The 13,948-nt window shown below is 30.5% G+C and overlaps 1 protein-coding gene across 2 annotated transcripts; it reads left to right on the top strand.

The window, feature by feature from the left end:
- The first annotated feature begins 3,929 nt into the window (after positions 1-3,929).
- Positions 3,930-13,598, top strand: LOC103501837 (probable LRR receptor-like serine/threonine-protein kinase At1g53440). 2 transcript variants are annotated; one of them, XM_008465551.3, is made up of 24 exons: positions 3,930-4,264; positions 5,946-6,114; positions 6,748-6,819; positions 6,921-6,989; positions 7,078-7,149; positions 7,244-7,315; positions 7,509-7,580; positions 7,668-7,739; positions 7,837-7,908; positions 7,998-8,069; positions 8,164-8,235; positions 8,336-8,410; positions 9,074-9,139; positions 9,296-9,355; positions 9,452-9,490; positions 9,581-9,630; positions 10,348-10,706; positions 10,812-11,010; positions 11,115-11,252; positions 11,855-11,973; positions 12,089-12,299; positions 12,394-12,631; positions 12,720-12,870; positions 12,983-13,598. In XM_008465551.3, the coding sequence occupies exons 1-24, from the start codon at positions 4,129-4,131 to the stop codon at positions 13,382-13,384; spliced, it is 3,057 nt and encodes a 1,018-aa protein (XP_008463773.2). In that variant the 5' UTR covers positions 3,930-4,128; the 3' UTR covers positions 13,385-13,598. The 2 variants fall into 2 exon arrangements, with proteins under 2 accessions (XP_008463773.2, XP_016903075.2); XM_017047586.2 differs by lacking the exon at positions 5,946-6,114 and having other exon boundaries at positions 3,932-4,264.
- Positions 13,599-13,948: the final 350 nt, after the last annotated feature.

Raw genomic sequence — 13,948 nt, 5'->3', positions numbered from 1 at the left:
TTATTTTGATCATAAATTAATACTTATGTTTGCAACAAAAGTTTAAATACACACAAACAATTATATGAAAAAAACTTATTTCCCCAACACCGATGACGATAAGTTATAATCATTTACAGCACTCCCCATTTATGTCAATATCAATACACAAGTTCTATAAATATGTATGTATATATTGTAGAAATTTGAGATGTGGACGTGGGGAGTAATTAGCCAGAGAAATGGTTGATGCAAATAATTAAGGATCACTAAAAACGTCGTCGTATTGTGGCAGAAACGGTCCAAACTTCATTATAAGCTGTAAATGTGAACCTAAACCTATGGGGATAGGAGAAATTAAAGTGGAAGATTGGTCGGCTTCTTCCAAAAAATTTTTTAAAAAAGACATTTTTTTCTGAAAGTTATTTTTGAAAAATACTTAGTTTTACGACTCTGATAATATAAAGATGTCAAAAGTATCCGTAGATATAGAATAACTCAAAATTTTTTTGAGAAAACTTAGATTCCATTCGTGTGGTTAAATTTTTGTTGCATGTGCAAGTGCAATTCTTTAAAATTTTCTTTTTTCTCAAAAACGTTGTAATCGTTAGCTCTAAAATGCTACTTTAATTAGCATATATATTTTTAATATAAACTAATTTTAAAAGAATGCACACCTAAAATTTAAACTAATTGTGTCAAAATTAAAATGCTCATAAAGTTTAAGAAGTTTCAAAAAGTACCATATAACTTCAAAAAAGAGTTAAAGGTTACCATGGATAAAAACCGTTAAAGTTTTGTTTAAAAAATACTCTCAACTTAATAAATAATATCTTCACCATTAGTATTTGAAGAAAAAAAGATGTTCCTACTATTAATATGGTAGATCAATTTGTTTGAAGTCTTCTTAAATTTGATAGAATGATATTTAAATGTATCAAAGAATAGTATGAAAGGAAAATATCGAAAAAATATCATTGTTGTACGTAAGAGTACGTATTGTAGCTATGCATTTGGAGTGTTATAGAATGGTTTGAAAGAGAATCAAAAAGGATAAAGCTTTAGTTTGATTGAAAATTCAGAAGCCACCCTTAGTGTTCTTTGTCCATATATATTCCTTAACAAGATTAGCTTTTTAAAATTTATGTCGAAAGAAAATGAAATAGTTACAGTCAACGGGTCAAATTTTCTTTGTTTTCCAAAAGTAAACAAGGTTGGTCAATGTTTACTACTGACTTCTAGTATGATGATTTTAATGGTTTACTTTACAATTTATAAGTTTTTCTATTGCTTATTTCTTTGAAGTTCTGGCATGTTTTTTTTTGAAAGTTTTACCGTGAAAATTTGTTATATATATATATATATTACAAAATATATATAAAAAAGAAAAACTTACATCTAAGTTAGATAAATTTTACTATATTTTAAAAATAGTTTTAATACTTTACTATTTTTTTTTTTGAAAATGTTCATTTTATAATTTTGTAATTGATATTATTTAACTTAGATACCACAACAATAATATAATTTATATTTGTATTAAGTGTCAAATTATAAGTTTAGTTGTAAACAAATTTGAATGGGTGTTTGATTAAACCTTTAAAATTTTTAATTATTTTTTTGGAACAAGTCAGGAATATATGTGTATTCCTGAACTTTAATTTGTTTCTAACTAATAAGCCTTAGAATTTAATTTTACGGATAGATATATTAATTAACAAAGGAGTTGAGAAATGAGTCACAACGAAAGTCCCTTTCCATCAACGGAAAATGATCCCTCCCCTTCCATCGCCTCCAAATGGTAGGGACAGGCATGGTGAAAACCATCCTTACGCAATCAGAGATGGGGAAAACCATCCTCCACCCCAAAATTGACCTCGTTGCCAACCACAATACACATATCATGCAACTTATGTAAAATTTATGATTTCACCACTAATTGGACATGTTGTTTATTAGTTTAGTTTTGAAAATTAAAGAAAAAACACATGCATGCACGAATCATTATTAAACAAAACATCAAAACTTTTTATTATGTAATTGTTAAATTTCATGTAAGATATTGAATAAAGCAAAGTGTACCCAATAACCTATCAATAAATAGAGACCAAAATACTATTAAATGAAACACACAAATACGAAAAACGTTAAATATAAGAATAAACTCAATAAACCCTAATTTTCTTTAACATCCCCTCTCTCAATCTCAATGTGGTAGAATGGTGATGAACAATAACTTGAGTTTGTGAAGAAAACTTCAAGACGAACGAAGAAGGCGAACCTACACCTGAGTCTACCTTTGCCAATGATTGTCGATGGCTAGTCAAATGACAAAAACAGAAGTCGAATAAGATTGTGGTGGATAAGGTTCACTAAAATAAAACCTAAAACCTAATGCTCTGATACAATGTTAAATTTTAATTAATGTATTGAATAAATGAATAAATCAAAGTGTACATGATAACCTAACACGGTAGTAAAGAGAGGAGAGAGCAAAACATTGATAACAAAATTGTGCAAATAAATTTAAGGAAAAGATTTGCATTAACTAAATCTCAATTTTCTAAAAAAGCCAAAAGAAAAAGAGATTTAGTAAAATAATTGCAAAATCCTATCGAGAGTATAATTATTAATTTCGTTTCTTTGACGTAATCCTAAAATTTGCCTAAGAAAGGTCGTGGTTTTTCCAAGATGAAGCCCAATGGGCCTGAAAGTAAGTATCAAACTGTGTCAAGTTTAGGTTTAGGCTACTCCAAACTTTTAAACACATTTATATGATACGTCAGCGTTCAGACAAGGGGTGTGTATTTTGGAGTGTACGGAAAGCTCAACTTTTGACTTAGACTTTGACTCTTCATGATTTAATATGGTGGTTTTGACTACAAATAAATTGTTTCTTAAAGATATATAGCCGCCATGTCCCACTCAACATTAAAGTAATATAAAAGAATTGACATGAATTAGAATTAAGTTATTTACAAAAATATTTATAATCTTTTGTTCTAATAATATTATGACTTTCAATGTTGTTGAATCTTCAAATGGCCAAGATTGGATGGCAATACTTTTAGCCCAACTCCATGCAGAAATTGATTGCTTAATTTCTGTCATTTTCAACCTTATCCTTGCCTGAGACGGGGGAAGAAGATTACATGGAAATACACCAATTAGTCCCTATTTTCTTAAAGCAATTTGATTTATTATTTTGCTAACCTATTTACCAAGGAAACTTGACCCACTCATTAGTAAAATCTAACTCATTCTATTAATTAAATGAGAATTGGTCAGGTGTATCTATTTTGGTTGTTGTATACATTGATTTTATTTTATATAGTCCACAAATACTTCTTTTTCAAGAAAAAGAAAAATGGTTTAAAATGACAAAATTGCTAAAAATATTTATAAATATAAAAAAAAAAACTTCACAATATATAAGTAACATATACTAATAGAACATATATAATGTTACATATTTTGATATTTATAAATATAATAAAATAAATTTTCAAATATAGCAAAATATTAATAATAAATGTTGTCTGTGATATATATATTGTCCATCAGTGTAATTCTATTAGCGTTTATCGATCCATGATATTTGTCATATTTGTAAATAGTTTTCTTTAGTTAATGAATAATAAATTGAAAATTGATGATACAAATTTGATATAATTTATATCTTTTTGGATTTTTTTAAATATAATAAATCGATAAGATATTTTATAGTCAAGGAAGACACGTGTTTCCCTTCATGTTATCGTTTTTTTATTTTAATATTAGTTTTAAAATGTCAGATTAAATAAATTTTATTTTAAACAAAGTATCCTTAATCTATTTTTCCCTAAAAGAAAAGGCAAAGAAAAATAAGTAAAAAAAGAAATAAAAAATTAATCAGTAGCGTTTGGCGGCGCCTGTTGCCTTTTCCCCCATATATTTCCGACGATATTTTGCGTCCATCTTCCCACATAAAAATCAATATCATAGTTTGAATTCAATCCAAGTTCTGATTCTTCTTTTGTTCTCTTTAAAGTTTGAACAAAGATTTCCTAAACCCTTTTCCCATCTCGTCAATCCATTCATCATCTTCTCTGTTCTTAATACTTTTGTTTGTTTGTTTGTTTTGATGCTCTGTTTTTCTGTCTTGGTTTGATGGTTGGAACTTGGGACATGGATTTGTCTGGTTGGAATTTTTTGAGAAATGTTCGTGTTCTTGTTTTGGGAGTTCTTGTTTTGAACTGCTACTTGAGATTTGGATCCGATGCACAACCGTTGCCTGAACAAGAAGGTACCCTTTTTGATTTTAATTGTTTTTGTTTGGTCTTTTTTGTTCTTTCGATTTGAAATTCGGATTAGTGATTGCTCTGTTCTTGTTTTTTTTAATGGGAAAAAGAGGAAAAACGTATAAGGAAAGAAAATGGGAAATTGGAATTGCTCTGTTTTTTCTTTCCTTTTGTAGTTTGATTTTTGTTTTCAAATGCTCTGTTTTTCCTTCTTTCTTTTCTGTTTGGTTGCCGAGAAACCGAAAATGAAAAATATCTCTTTTTAAACCTTTCAAAAGTTTCTTTAGATATTTTGATATGGATTGATTGTCAAACACTATGTCAAATGGAAAGTTCTAATTCATAGACTATGATATTTTATTATATTTTAAATATTTTTTATTTGTAGTTTTTCATTTAAAATAGATTCTTCGATTGAATTTGATTAAGTAAATGATGGGTGATATTTTAATTTAGGGGTGGGTTAGATTTATTTTTTAAAAAAGTTCAGTTTAGGTTGATTAATAAATTTTGAAGGGAGTGTTTACAGGCACCGAATAGGGTATTATAATTTCATTATAATAGTTTGTGTTATGGGGGTACTTTTATTTTAATTTGAGTTATAATAGTATGTTTTTTGTGGATATACTATTTTAATTTGACAAGAAAATGTAGCAAAGGATAAAAAAGGATCAATGTCAAATAATAAAAACGGTAGCCAATTATAAATTTTAAAATATCTATCGTAGTTAATTAAAGAGTTATTATAGTTTTAGATAATATTTGTTCTAAAAATTTATTTTAATAATAGAGTTTTTTAAAATAAATAAAAAAAGGTTTGTAGCTATAATACTTTTAACCTAATATCCACTTGCTATTTGGTACCTACTCCAAACTTTTACTAATGAAAGGGAATTAATGACAATTATTTATTATGATATAAACTTGAAGACAACTAGTTCAATTTTGCTTCCCTTTCTCATTTTTCTAATATAATATACATTTGGTCCCACATGTGGACCTATTGAGTTAAGAAACTTCAATGTTGACAAGCCATTCAAAATTCACTCAATCTTGTTGTCACCATCTTATCCTAATATTCAATTTTGAACATGTTTCATATTTCTTCAATTATATATATATATATATATGTTTGATGTTTCTGCTGCATTTTCATAGATTCATTCGATAATTCTTTATATTGCCAAAATAATCCATTGAAAAAGTTAATAGGATGCATAATATATATTTGTCATTTGTTATTATCTTCTTAGAGAAATTATTTTAAATGAAAATTTTATTCAATATATATATATAAAAAAACAAATTTCCAACCTCATATCATTTTGCTATATATATAAAAAGAGGCCTTTTATTATCTCGTTTTGTTTTTTAAATTTTTTATATGTTTGTTTTCTCCTGATTTCTTAATTATGATTTTCATCATCCGGGTGGTGTGAACAATTTGGTTACATTTATTGGGAACCTTTTAATAAACGGTATGATATACCTTTATTATAAAGTAGGCTAAGTTGGTATCCTTAAGGAAAAAGAAAAAGAGGTTAGCAATTTTCTAGTCATTCAAATCTCAAGCCTTCAATTTGATGAAACGACTAACCTTTAAGACGAGATTTTCAAATGATATTATGAACAAATTAGAACAAACCCCAAAACTTGAATACTGATGGAATCATCTGAATGTGACAGTGAGAGCTCTTCAAGCAATATCTACTCAACTAAGGAACTTAAACTGGAATGTTAACCAAAATTCTTGCATTAACGGTGATGGGTTTTCCAATAGAGCCATCCTTGGTACTGATATTATCAGAGAGGTTAATTGCACTTGCACCACCACTGTTTGCAGAGTCACTAGCATGTAAGAATCCTTCTCTCTTCCTTTTCTATATTTCAACTAATTTGTAGTGTTTCCGATCAAATATTAGAAACACAACGGTTCAAGTTCAAGAAAGTGGTGAACTCTCATACTATAGAAAGAAATCTATGTCTTTGGTTCTAAATCGTTTCAGTTAAAAACATTTTGGTGGGGATGTTTGGGGTGGTAAGTTGGTTTTTGTAGAGTGAGTGTTTGTGATGCAAACTATTTTAACGTGAATAAAGAATGATAAACATTGTAACAATGAGGAAGCCATAGAAAGAAGTCTAATTTTCTTTTTTTGGCAATATGTGGGGTTGGAAAATGGAACTTATGTATTTGAGTTTGATACTACAAGCACTGTCACTGTCCATTGAGCTTTGCTCATTTTGGTATGCTAACTCTAGTTGCGTGCGCGTGGTATAAGCCTTTGAGATTCTTTTTTTTGGTTATAATTAGGGGTCGAGAAGAGAATTATGTGTGATTGTGATGCTTTCAAATCAAATGAATCCAACAGATTCTTCATTTGATAAGGACATGTTGTTTTCAACTCTTGTTTTCTCTACTAAGTTTGAATCCATTGTTATCAAATTTCCGACTTTAAATCACTAACCAAACGCACCCTAAAATTGACAGCCGGCTAAAGGGTCTGAATCTAACTGGAACTCTGCCAGCAGCATTTGCAAATCTGACTCAGCTCCAAAAAATGTAAGCTTATGTACGATCATTCTTTGTAACATTTTATACACATTTGAGTTTGATTCAAAATGTAATTGTTTTTCTTGTTCATTTCAATGCTAATCAAACAGAGATCTTACTCGCAACTTAATTTCTGGATCAATCCCTAAAGAGTTTGCTCAAATTCCTCTTGTTGATCTGTAAGTTAATTTTTCTTTCTGTTTTTCATATTTATTTAAAAAGTTCTGTGGAGTTTTTCAAATTTAATTTTGAATCTGTTATGTTTAGGTCTATGTTGGGAAATCGTCTCAATGGCCAAATTCCTCCAGAAATTGGTGAAATTGCTACACTTGAGCATTTGTAAGTAGTGAACCAATGTTTTAGATGAAATCTAATCAAGATTTTGTTTTTTTTTTTTGGAGTTTGATGATGAATGAAATGATTCCCTTTGCAGGGTTTTGGAAGACAATCTCCTTGAAGGGAATCTTCCTGAGAGTCTCGGGCGACTGAGCCGCTTGCAAAGATTGTAAGATTTGATAAGCTACTTCCTTCTTTTAAATGATTTAAAGTGAGTTTTAAATGACTTTCGACAGTCGAGTTTTTATAATATAACATAACAGTCTTGTTACGTTCAAAAGTCATGTCAAACTCACATTAAACCTCAAGCAATTAATGAATGGATACGATATTGACGACTAAATCCGTTCTATTATCAACAGACTTCTTTCTGTAAACAATTTCAATGGAACAATTCCAATATCTTATGGAAACTTGAGGAACTTGACTGATTTGTAAGTTATGCTAACACCAATCTTACAGCATTTCATTTCATTTTGTTGAATTTTCTAATATTTTGTTATTCATACACGTTCTTGCAGTCGGATAGATGGAAATGATGTATCAGGAAGGCTTCCTGAATTTATTGGCAATTGGACTAAACTTGTGAGACTGTAAGTATATATAAATATATAATATAGTATATATCTTAATTTTTCACTAAAATCTATATTTGGTAACATAAATATAATTGGTTTGTTGATATTGCAGGGATATACAAGGAACTTCAATGGAGACCCCTATTCCTAGAGGCATATCTGACTTGAAAAACTTAACCCAATTGTGAGGATTAATTGAATTCACCAACTACTTTACATTATTGTGCTTATTTACTTTACTGATGTGAAAGATTAATGTTTCTTCTTCCTCAGGAGGATAACTGATTTGAAGGGACTCCCAACAAGTTTTCCCAATTTGACTCAATTGACATCTTTAGAAGAACTGTATGCAAAAGTTCTAAATATGTTATTGATTATCATATTAGATTGATTGGTTTTAACTTCTTTGTTAATCTTTTACTTATTTCTTGTTGCTTAGGGTTCTAAGAAATTGCTTAATCCGGGATCAGATTCCTGAATACATTGGACTGTTTAGTAGTTTAAAAACTTTGTAAGTTGGTGACATTCATTTTTATTCTTCATTTTATGATCAGTTTTTTTCTTTTTGATGAGTTGATATCATATGCTAATGTAACTTTTCCTTTTGTTAGAGATCTAAGCTTCAATGAGTTGAGTGGTCCAATTCCAGTTACATTTCAGAATCTAGACAGAGTTACTCAGTTCTTGTAAGTTAATATTCGTTCTTTATTACAAATTTTCAACCTTCTTTTTTCCGGGTTAAATTACAAGTTTAGTCTCTAATATTGGAGGCTCACATCTAGTCGGTTTTTGAACTTTAAAAGGTATTAGTATGTCTCAAACTTCCCTAATACACACTTAACATTGTTTTTGTATTTAAAAGACCCCAAAGTATAATTTTCTAGACACAATATTGAAAGTTCGCACATATATTCAACACTTTTCATAGTTTATTGATGAAAGTCAAAAAGCATATTAGATTACTGAAGTTTTTCCTGCTTTCGTTATTGTTAGAATGCCTTGAATCTAATATCTGACGCTTTGAACAACCAAGTGTACTAACTATGTCTTAGCTAAGTTGTATTTATATTTTCTATATTTACTTTATTTACGATTTAGATCCTATGCTTTAGGTGTGTTATATAAGCTCTCTGACCTCAAAGGTTTATCTTATTTGTAATGTGTGTATTATTCTCATAGTAAATTGTTTTCTCTCTACTTGTGAACATACCTAACACTATTAGTGAACCATGTAAATCTCTGTCAATTATCTTCTATTTATGCTTTTTTGCTTATCTTTATTTGTCGGTTTCATAGAAAATGTTTTTCCCATGATATGGTTGGTGAAAGCGAAATGGTTTCTTGTGTAGGTTTTTGACCAACAACTCATTAAGTGGCCAAGTACCAAGCTGGATCTTGAATAGTGAAAGGAGCATGTTAGTATAAACTCTTGTGATTCTCTATGCACTAATAAAGTTCAACACTGACTTTTGGTTAAAAAGGAAATTCTTTCTTCAACTAATGTATAATTATGAATGCTTATGTTGATGTGTCTGCTTCTAATGATGATATTATAAAAATCTCCATTGCAGAGATTTATCTTACAACAATTTTACAGGGTCCCCTGTTTCAAGTTGTCAACAGTCTGATGTGTAAGCCATTCATTTTGAATCAACAATTTCTATGATAAAGTTTATAATTTAGTAGTCCACTTCTCTGATATTTTTATATATCATGGTGTTTTACAGGAACTTGGTTTCAAGTTATTCAACTACAATGAATGAAACGTAAGAACATTTACTTTAGTTTAAGTACCACGAATTGTTCAACATTTCTTGTTTCATAATTGGCAACTAATTTCTAAGGTATATTTTCAGTGTTTCTTGGTGCTTGAGGAAGGATCTCCCTTGCCCAAGAGAAAATCGATGTAAGCAAACACGAATGTAATTTTTACTTCTTTTTGGAACAATATTGTCTGGTAAAGACATGGAGACATGTTATATTTTTATAATCTAGGACATGAACACGCAAGGACATATTAATTTTAAAATATAGATTTTTAAAAATATGTATCATTTTATACCATAAGAAAATTCAAAGTCAATTAGTTTATGCATTTAGGTGCTTAAAAGGTTAGTTTGATGTGTCTATTTAGTGTACCAAGTGTTTGATGCATTTCTAACAATTAATGTTGGACAAATTGATAAAACTAAAATATATGGGCTTCTTAGACGAGTAGTTTGGGATGTCGGAAAAACAAGAGAACATCGATGCACAATCACATGTTTATTTAAATTTTACTTAATTCCAAATTATTATTATACTAAAACGACTTCACATGAACAAGATTTGTTCTATAGTTTGTACAATTGTGTCTTTGAGTTCTAAGATTATTATTCTCCATTTAACTTTTTAAGACTTTGAAAATAGGCAAATGGACGTTCTAGAGATGTGATTCACTTCTTCATTAAACAAAGTTTTAAACAAATTACCGACCGGAATAAAAGTAAATATTTTATGGTTGAGTTAAGTTCTCTATTTAAAAGAGTTCTTAGGGTTGAAGAAATCTATCTTTAGAACAATTGAGTTACTCGTATCTAATCTAAACTATATGTCTGATACATGGTTTTAATAACTTTTGTAGTTCATTCCTTGTTCATAAATTGTGGAGGACAAAGGATGGAGGTTGATGGTAATGAATATGAAGAGGATGCAACTCCAGGTGGAAAATCCAATTTCCTTTCTTTCTCTGATAGATGGGGTTATAGCAGTACTGGTGTTTTCTTGGGAGATGAGAATGCTAATTACAGAGCAATAAGTACCAACTCATCAATCCCGAACATCTACCAAACCGCTCGACTCGCACCTCTTTCGCTGAAGTACTATGGACTTTGCTTAAGAAGAGGAAGCTACAATGTGAAGCTTCACTTTACTGAAATAATGTATACATCTGATCAAACATTCAGCAGCTTGGGAGAGCGCATATTTGATATCTCTATTCAAGTGAGTGAAACATGGTAGATATAGCAATCAAGCACCGATAGACTTTGTTATATTTGCAATTCTTAAAAAATGTCGCTATACACTAATCTTGCATTCATTCCATAGGGAAAATTGGTTCAAAAAGATTTTAACATAATGGAGAAAGCTGGTGGTGTTGGGAAAACCTTTATTCTAGAAGAGTCTAATATTTTGGTAAATGGAAGTACTCTTGAGATTCATTTATATTGGGCTGGGAAAGGAACTACTGCTATTCCAGACAGAGGGGTGTATGGGCCTTTGATATCTGGCATTACAGTCACACCAAGTAAAAAAGTTTCTTCTTATTTTTTTGTTCTGGTAGTTTCTAAAACTTTCTTGTACTGAGCTTCTATTATTCTCAACTGTTGCTATCTTCTTTTGCTGTTGTAGACTTTGATGTGGAGCCTGGAACGATATCAGCTGGAGCTATTGCTGGGATTGTTGTTGGTAGTTTTGTGTTTGTTGTGTTGGTATTGGCTGTTCTTAGATGGAAAGGTTATTTGGGTGGAAAGGAGACTGAAGACAGTGGTAAGATTTTTAAAGTAATTTGTTTGTTGTCAATTACAAAATGTAGCTCTACCTGTTTTGCGATTGTAAAGCACTTTTCTATGATGCGAATGATAGCACTAGTCCTTCTAAAATTAATAGCATTTCGTCGGAATACATTCTTTCGGTGATGCAGTTCTAATGATTCTGTAGATATGTTGGCTGAAGATGACACCTCTCCTTAATTGCCCGTTTTCGTCTACTACATCTTTAAACTTTTAATGTTATGGCTAATATGTCGTTAACGTTTTTGAACTTTTAATTTTTTGTCCAATAGGTTTATGATTTTTTTTTACTATATTTACTAGACACGGTATTGAAAGTTTGAGGATTTATTAGATAGATTTTAAAAACTAAAGACCAATTTAAACACAATCCTTTTAAGAGACCCGTTTAATTTAACCTAAGAAATAATATGAACTGATGGAAACTAGGATGGAGGACTAAAGATGATTCAAATTCAAGTTCTTCATGCATGTTTCCACTTTGTTTTACATCTTCAAAGTCAAACTGAATTTGTGTACTCTATGAGAAACTTATAAGTTCCTTCGATAACAAAACTGTATTCTCTTTTTTTATTGCAGAGTTGAAGGCCCTAGATTTACAGACAGGTTATTTCAGTTTGAGACAAATCAAAACAGCCACCAACAACTTCGACCAGACATATAAGATAGGCGAGGGAGGTTTTGGTCCTGTCTACAAGGTAAGCTATGAAAAGTTATCATATTATTTTTCTGCTGCCATCATTATAATCCAACATAAAATCACTTGTTAAGAACATAGCTTGATCTCGAAAATAAACCAAACATATTTGGCAGGGTGTACTTTCGGATGGTACTCCGATTGCAGTAAAGCAACTATCCGCTAAATCAAGACAGGGAAACCGTGAATTCGTCACTGAGATTGGCATGATATCTGCATTACAACATCCAAATCTTGTTAAGCTTTATGGTTGTTGTATAGAAGGAAACCAGTTATTGCTTGTTTATGAGTATCTAGAGAATAATAGTCTTGCTCGTGCACTTTTCGGTAAGTGTTTTAGATATATTTTTCATTGTAATTTGTTTCACTTCATGTTAATGAGGTTATTGGTTATAAATGTTTCATGGTTTTTCATTTTAAGGCGCCGAGGAGCACCGACTGCACTTGGATTGGCCGACACGGATGAAGATATGCTTGGGAATTGCTAAGGGATTGGCTTACCTTCATGAAGAATCTGTCTTGAAAATTGTTCATAGAGATATTAAAGCTACCAATGTGTTACTTGATAAAAATTTGAATGCCAAGATTTCTGACTTTGGATTGGCTAGGCTTGATGAAGAGGAGAACACTCATATCAGCACAAGAATTGCTGGCACAATGTATGTTGTTTTATCTGTCTCCCTAATGTCAATTTGTTTAGGAATATTTCTTTTATGATATATTTGCAACTTTTCGACTCCCTTTTAGAGGTTACATGGCTCCTGAATATGCAATGCGAGGCTACTTAACTGATAAAGCAGATGTCTATAGCTTCGGAGTGGTGGCTTTGGAGATTGTTAGTGGAAAAAGTAACACAAACTACCGACCAAAAGAAGAATTTGTTTATCTTCTCGACTGGGTAATTGACGACGACTTTTTTAATCATTCATTCGAGGTCCTTTTTGCACAATCTTATTATATTGTTATTTTCCAAGTGTCTTACAATTTTATTTTGTTCTACTTGGTTGAAGGCCTATGTTCTACAAGAGCAAGGAAACCTCCTCGAACTCGTTGATCCAAGTCTCGACTCACATTACCCGAAAGAAGAGGTGATGCGGATGATTAATATAGCTCTGTTATGCACAAATCCATCTCCAACTCTTAGGCCGTCAATGTCTTCGGTGGTTAGTATGCTTGAAGGCAAAATTGCAGTCCAAGCACCTATCATAAAGCGAGACGCAGTCGATCAAGAAGCGCGGTTCAAAGCGTTTGAAAGGCTTTCACACGATAGCATAACAAGCATTTCAACGTCATCACAAGGGATTCCAATGCAAAAAAGTATGTTGCTTGATGGACCATGGGCTGATTCCACCACTTCTACTCAAAACAAGGATGAAACTCAACATTATTCTTCAACCAGAAACCTCCTTTAGGATCTACAACTTCCATTCATATTCTTTTGTAGAGTGTTTGTTTTGTATGCTAAATAATTTGAAGATGCGGCTCAACATAATTTATATATATACATATATATATACGACAAGAAGTAGCTTAGCAAAGTGTAAGAAATTTTGAGAAAATAAGTACACTTTTCAAAAACAAAAATCTAATATCAAATTATTACACGATAAAACCTTAGTTTTGATAGCATAAGATTATTTTTATTACGAGGCTGAGGGTTGAGTTTTAGCAAAATATTAAAAACGTAGCCGTGTCAAAATTTTTTTGTTTTACTATATTTATAGTATATATAAAAGGATGTAAGTGGAGAAATTTTTTAATCCCATTTTATCATTCGATTGTAATTTTTCTTAGTCTTGCTTTAGCGACAATTTTGTCATTCATAGATTTAATGTTTGTGGTCATTTTTATTATAATTTTAATGTTTGCTTGAGTGAAAATGATTTTTAAAATTTTTCAACTCCTTAATATAATTTTTCTCAAAATTTAAATTTTTTATCTCCAATTAACTATGTCATTTCGATTTATCCAAACCC

This window comes from Cucumis melo, chromosome 7 (assembly GCF_025177605.1).
Source record: "Cucumis melo cultivar AY chromosome 7, USDA_Cmelo_AY_1.0, whole genome shotgun sequence".
Lineage (NCBI taxonomy): Eukaryota > Viridiplantae > Streptophyta > Magnoliopsida > Cucurbitales > Cucurbitaceae > Cucumis > Cucumis melo.
This window is presented reverse-complemented; position numbering and strand designations above follow the sequence as displayed.

Excerpts from the sequence above, each read along its gene's own strand:
- LOC103501837 (XM_008465551.3), top strand. The coding sequence starts at position 4,129 with ATGGTTGGAACTTGGGACATGGATTTGTCTGGTTGGAATTTTTTGAGA. Across the intron at positions 11,011-11,114 it reads TGGCATTACAGTCACACCAA|ACTTTGATGTGGAGCCTGGA; the intron begins GTAAAAAAGTTT and ends TTGCTGTTGTAG. Across the intron at positions 12,632-12,719 it reads ACAAGAATTGCTGGCACAAT|AGGTTACATGGCTCCTGAAT; the intron begins GTATGTTGTTTT and ends ACTCCCTTTTAG.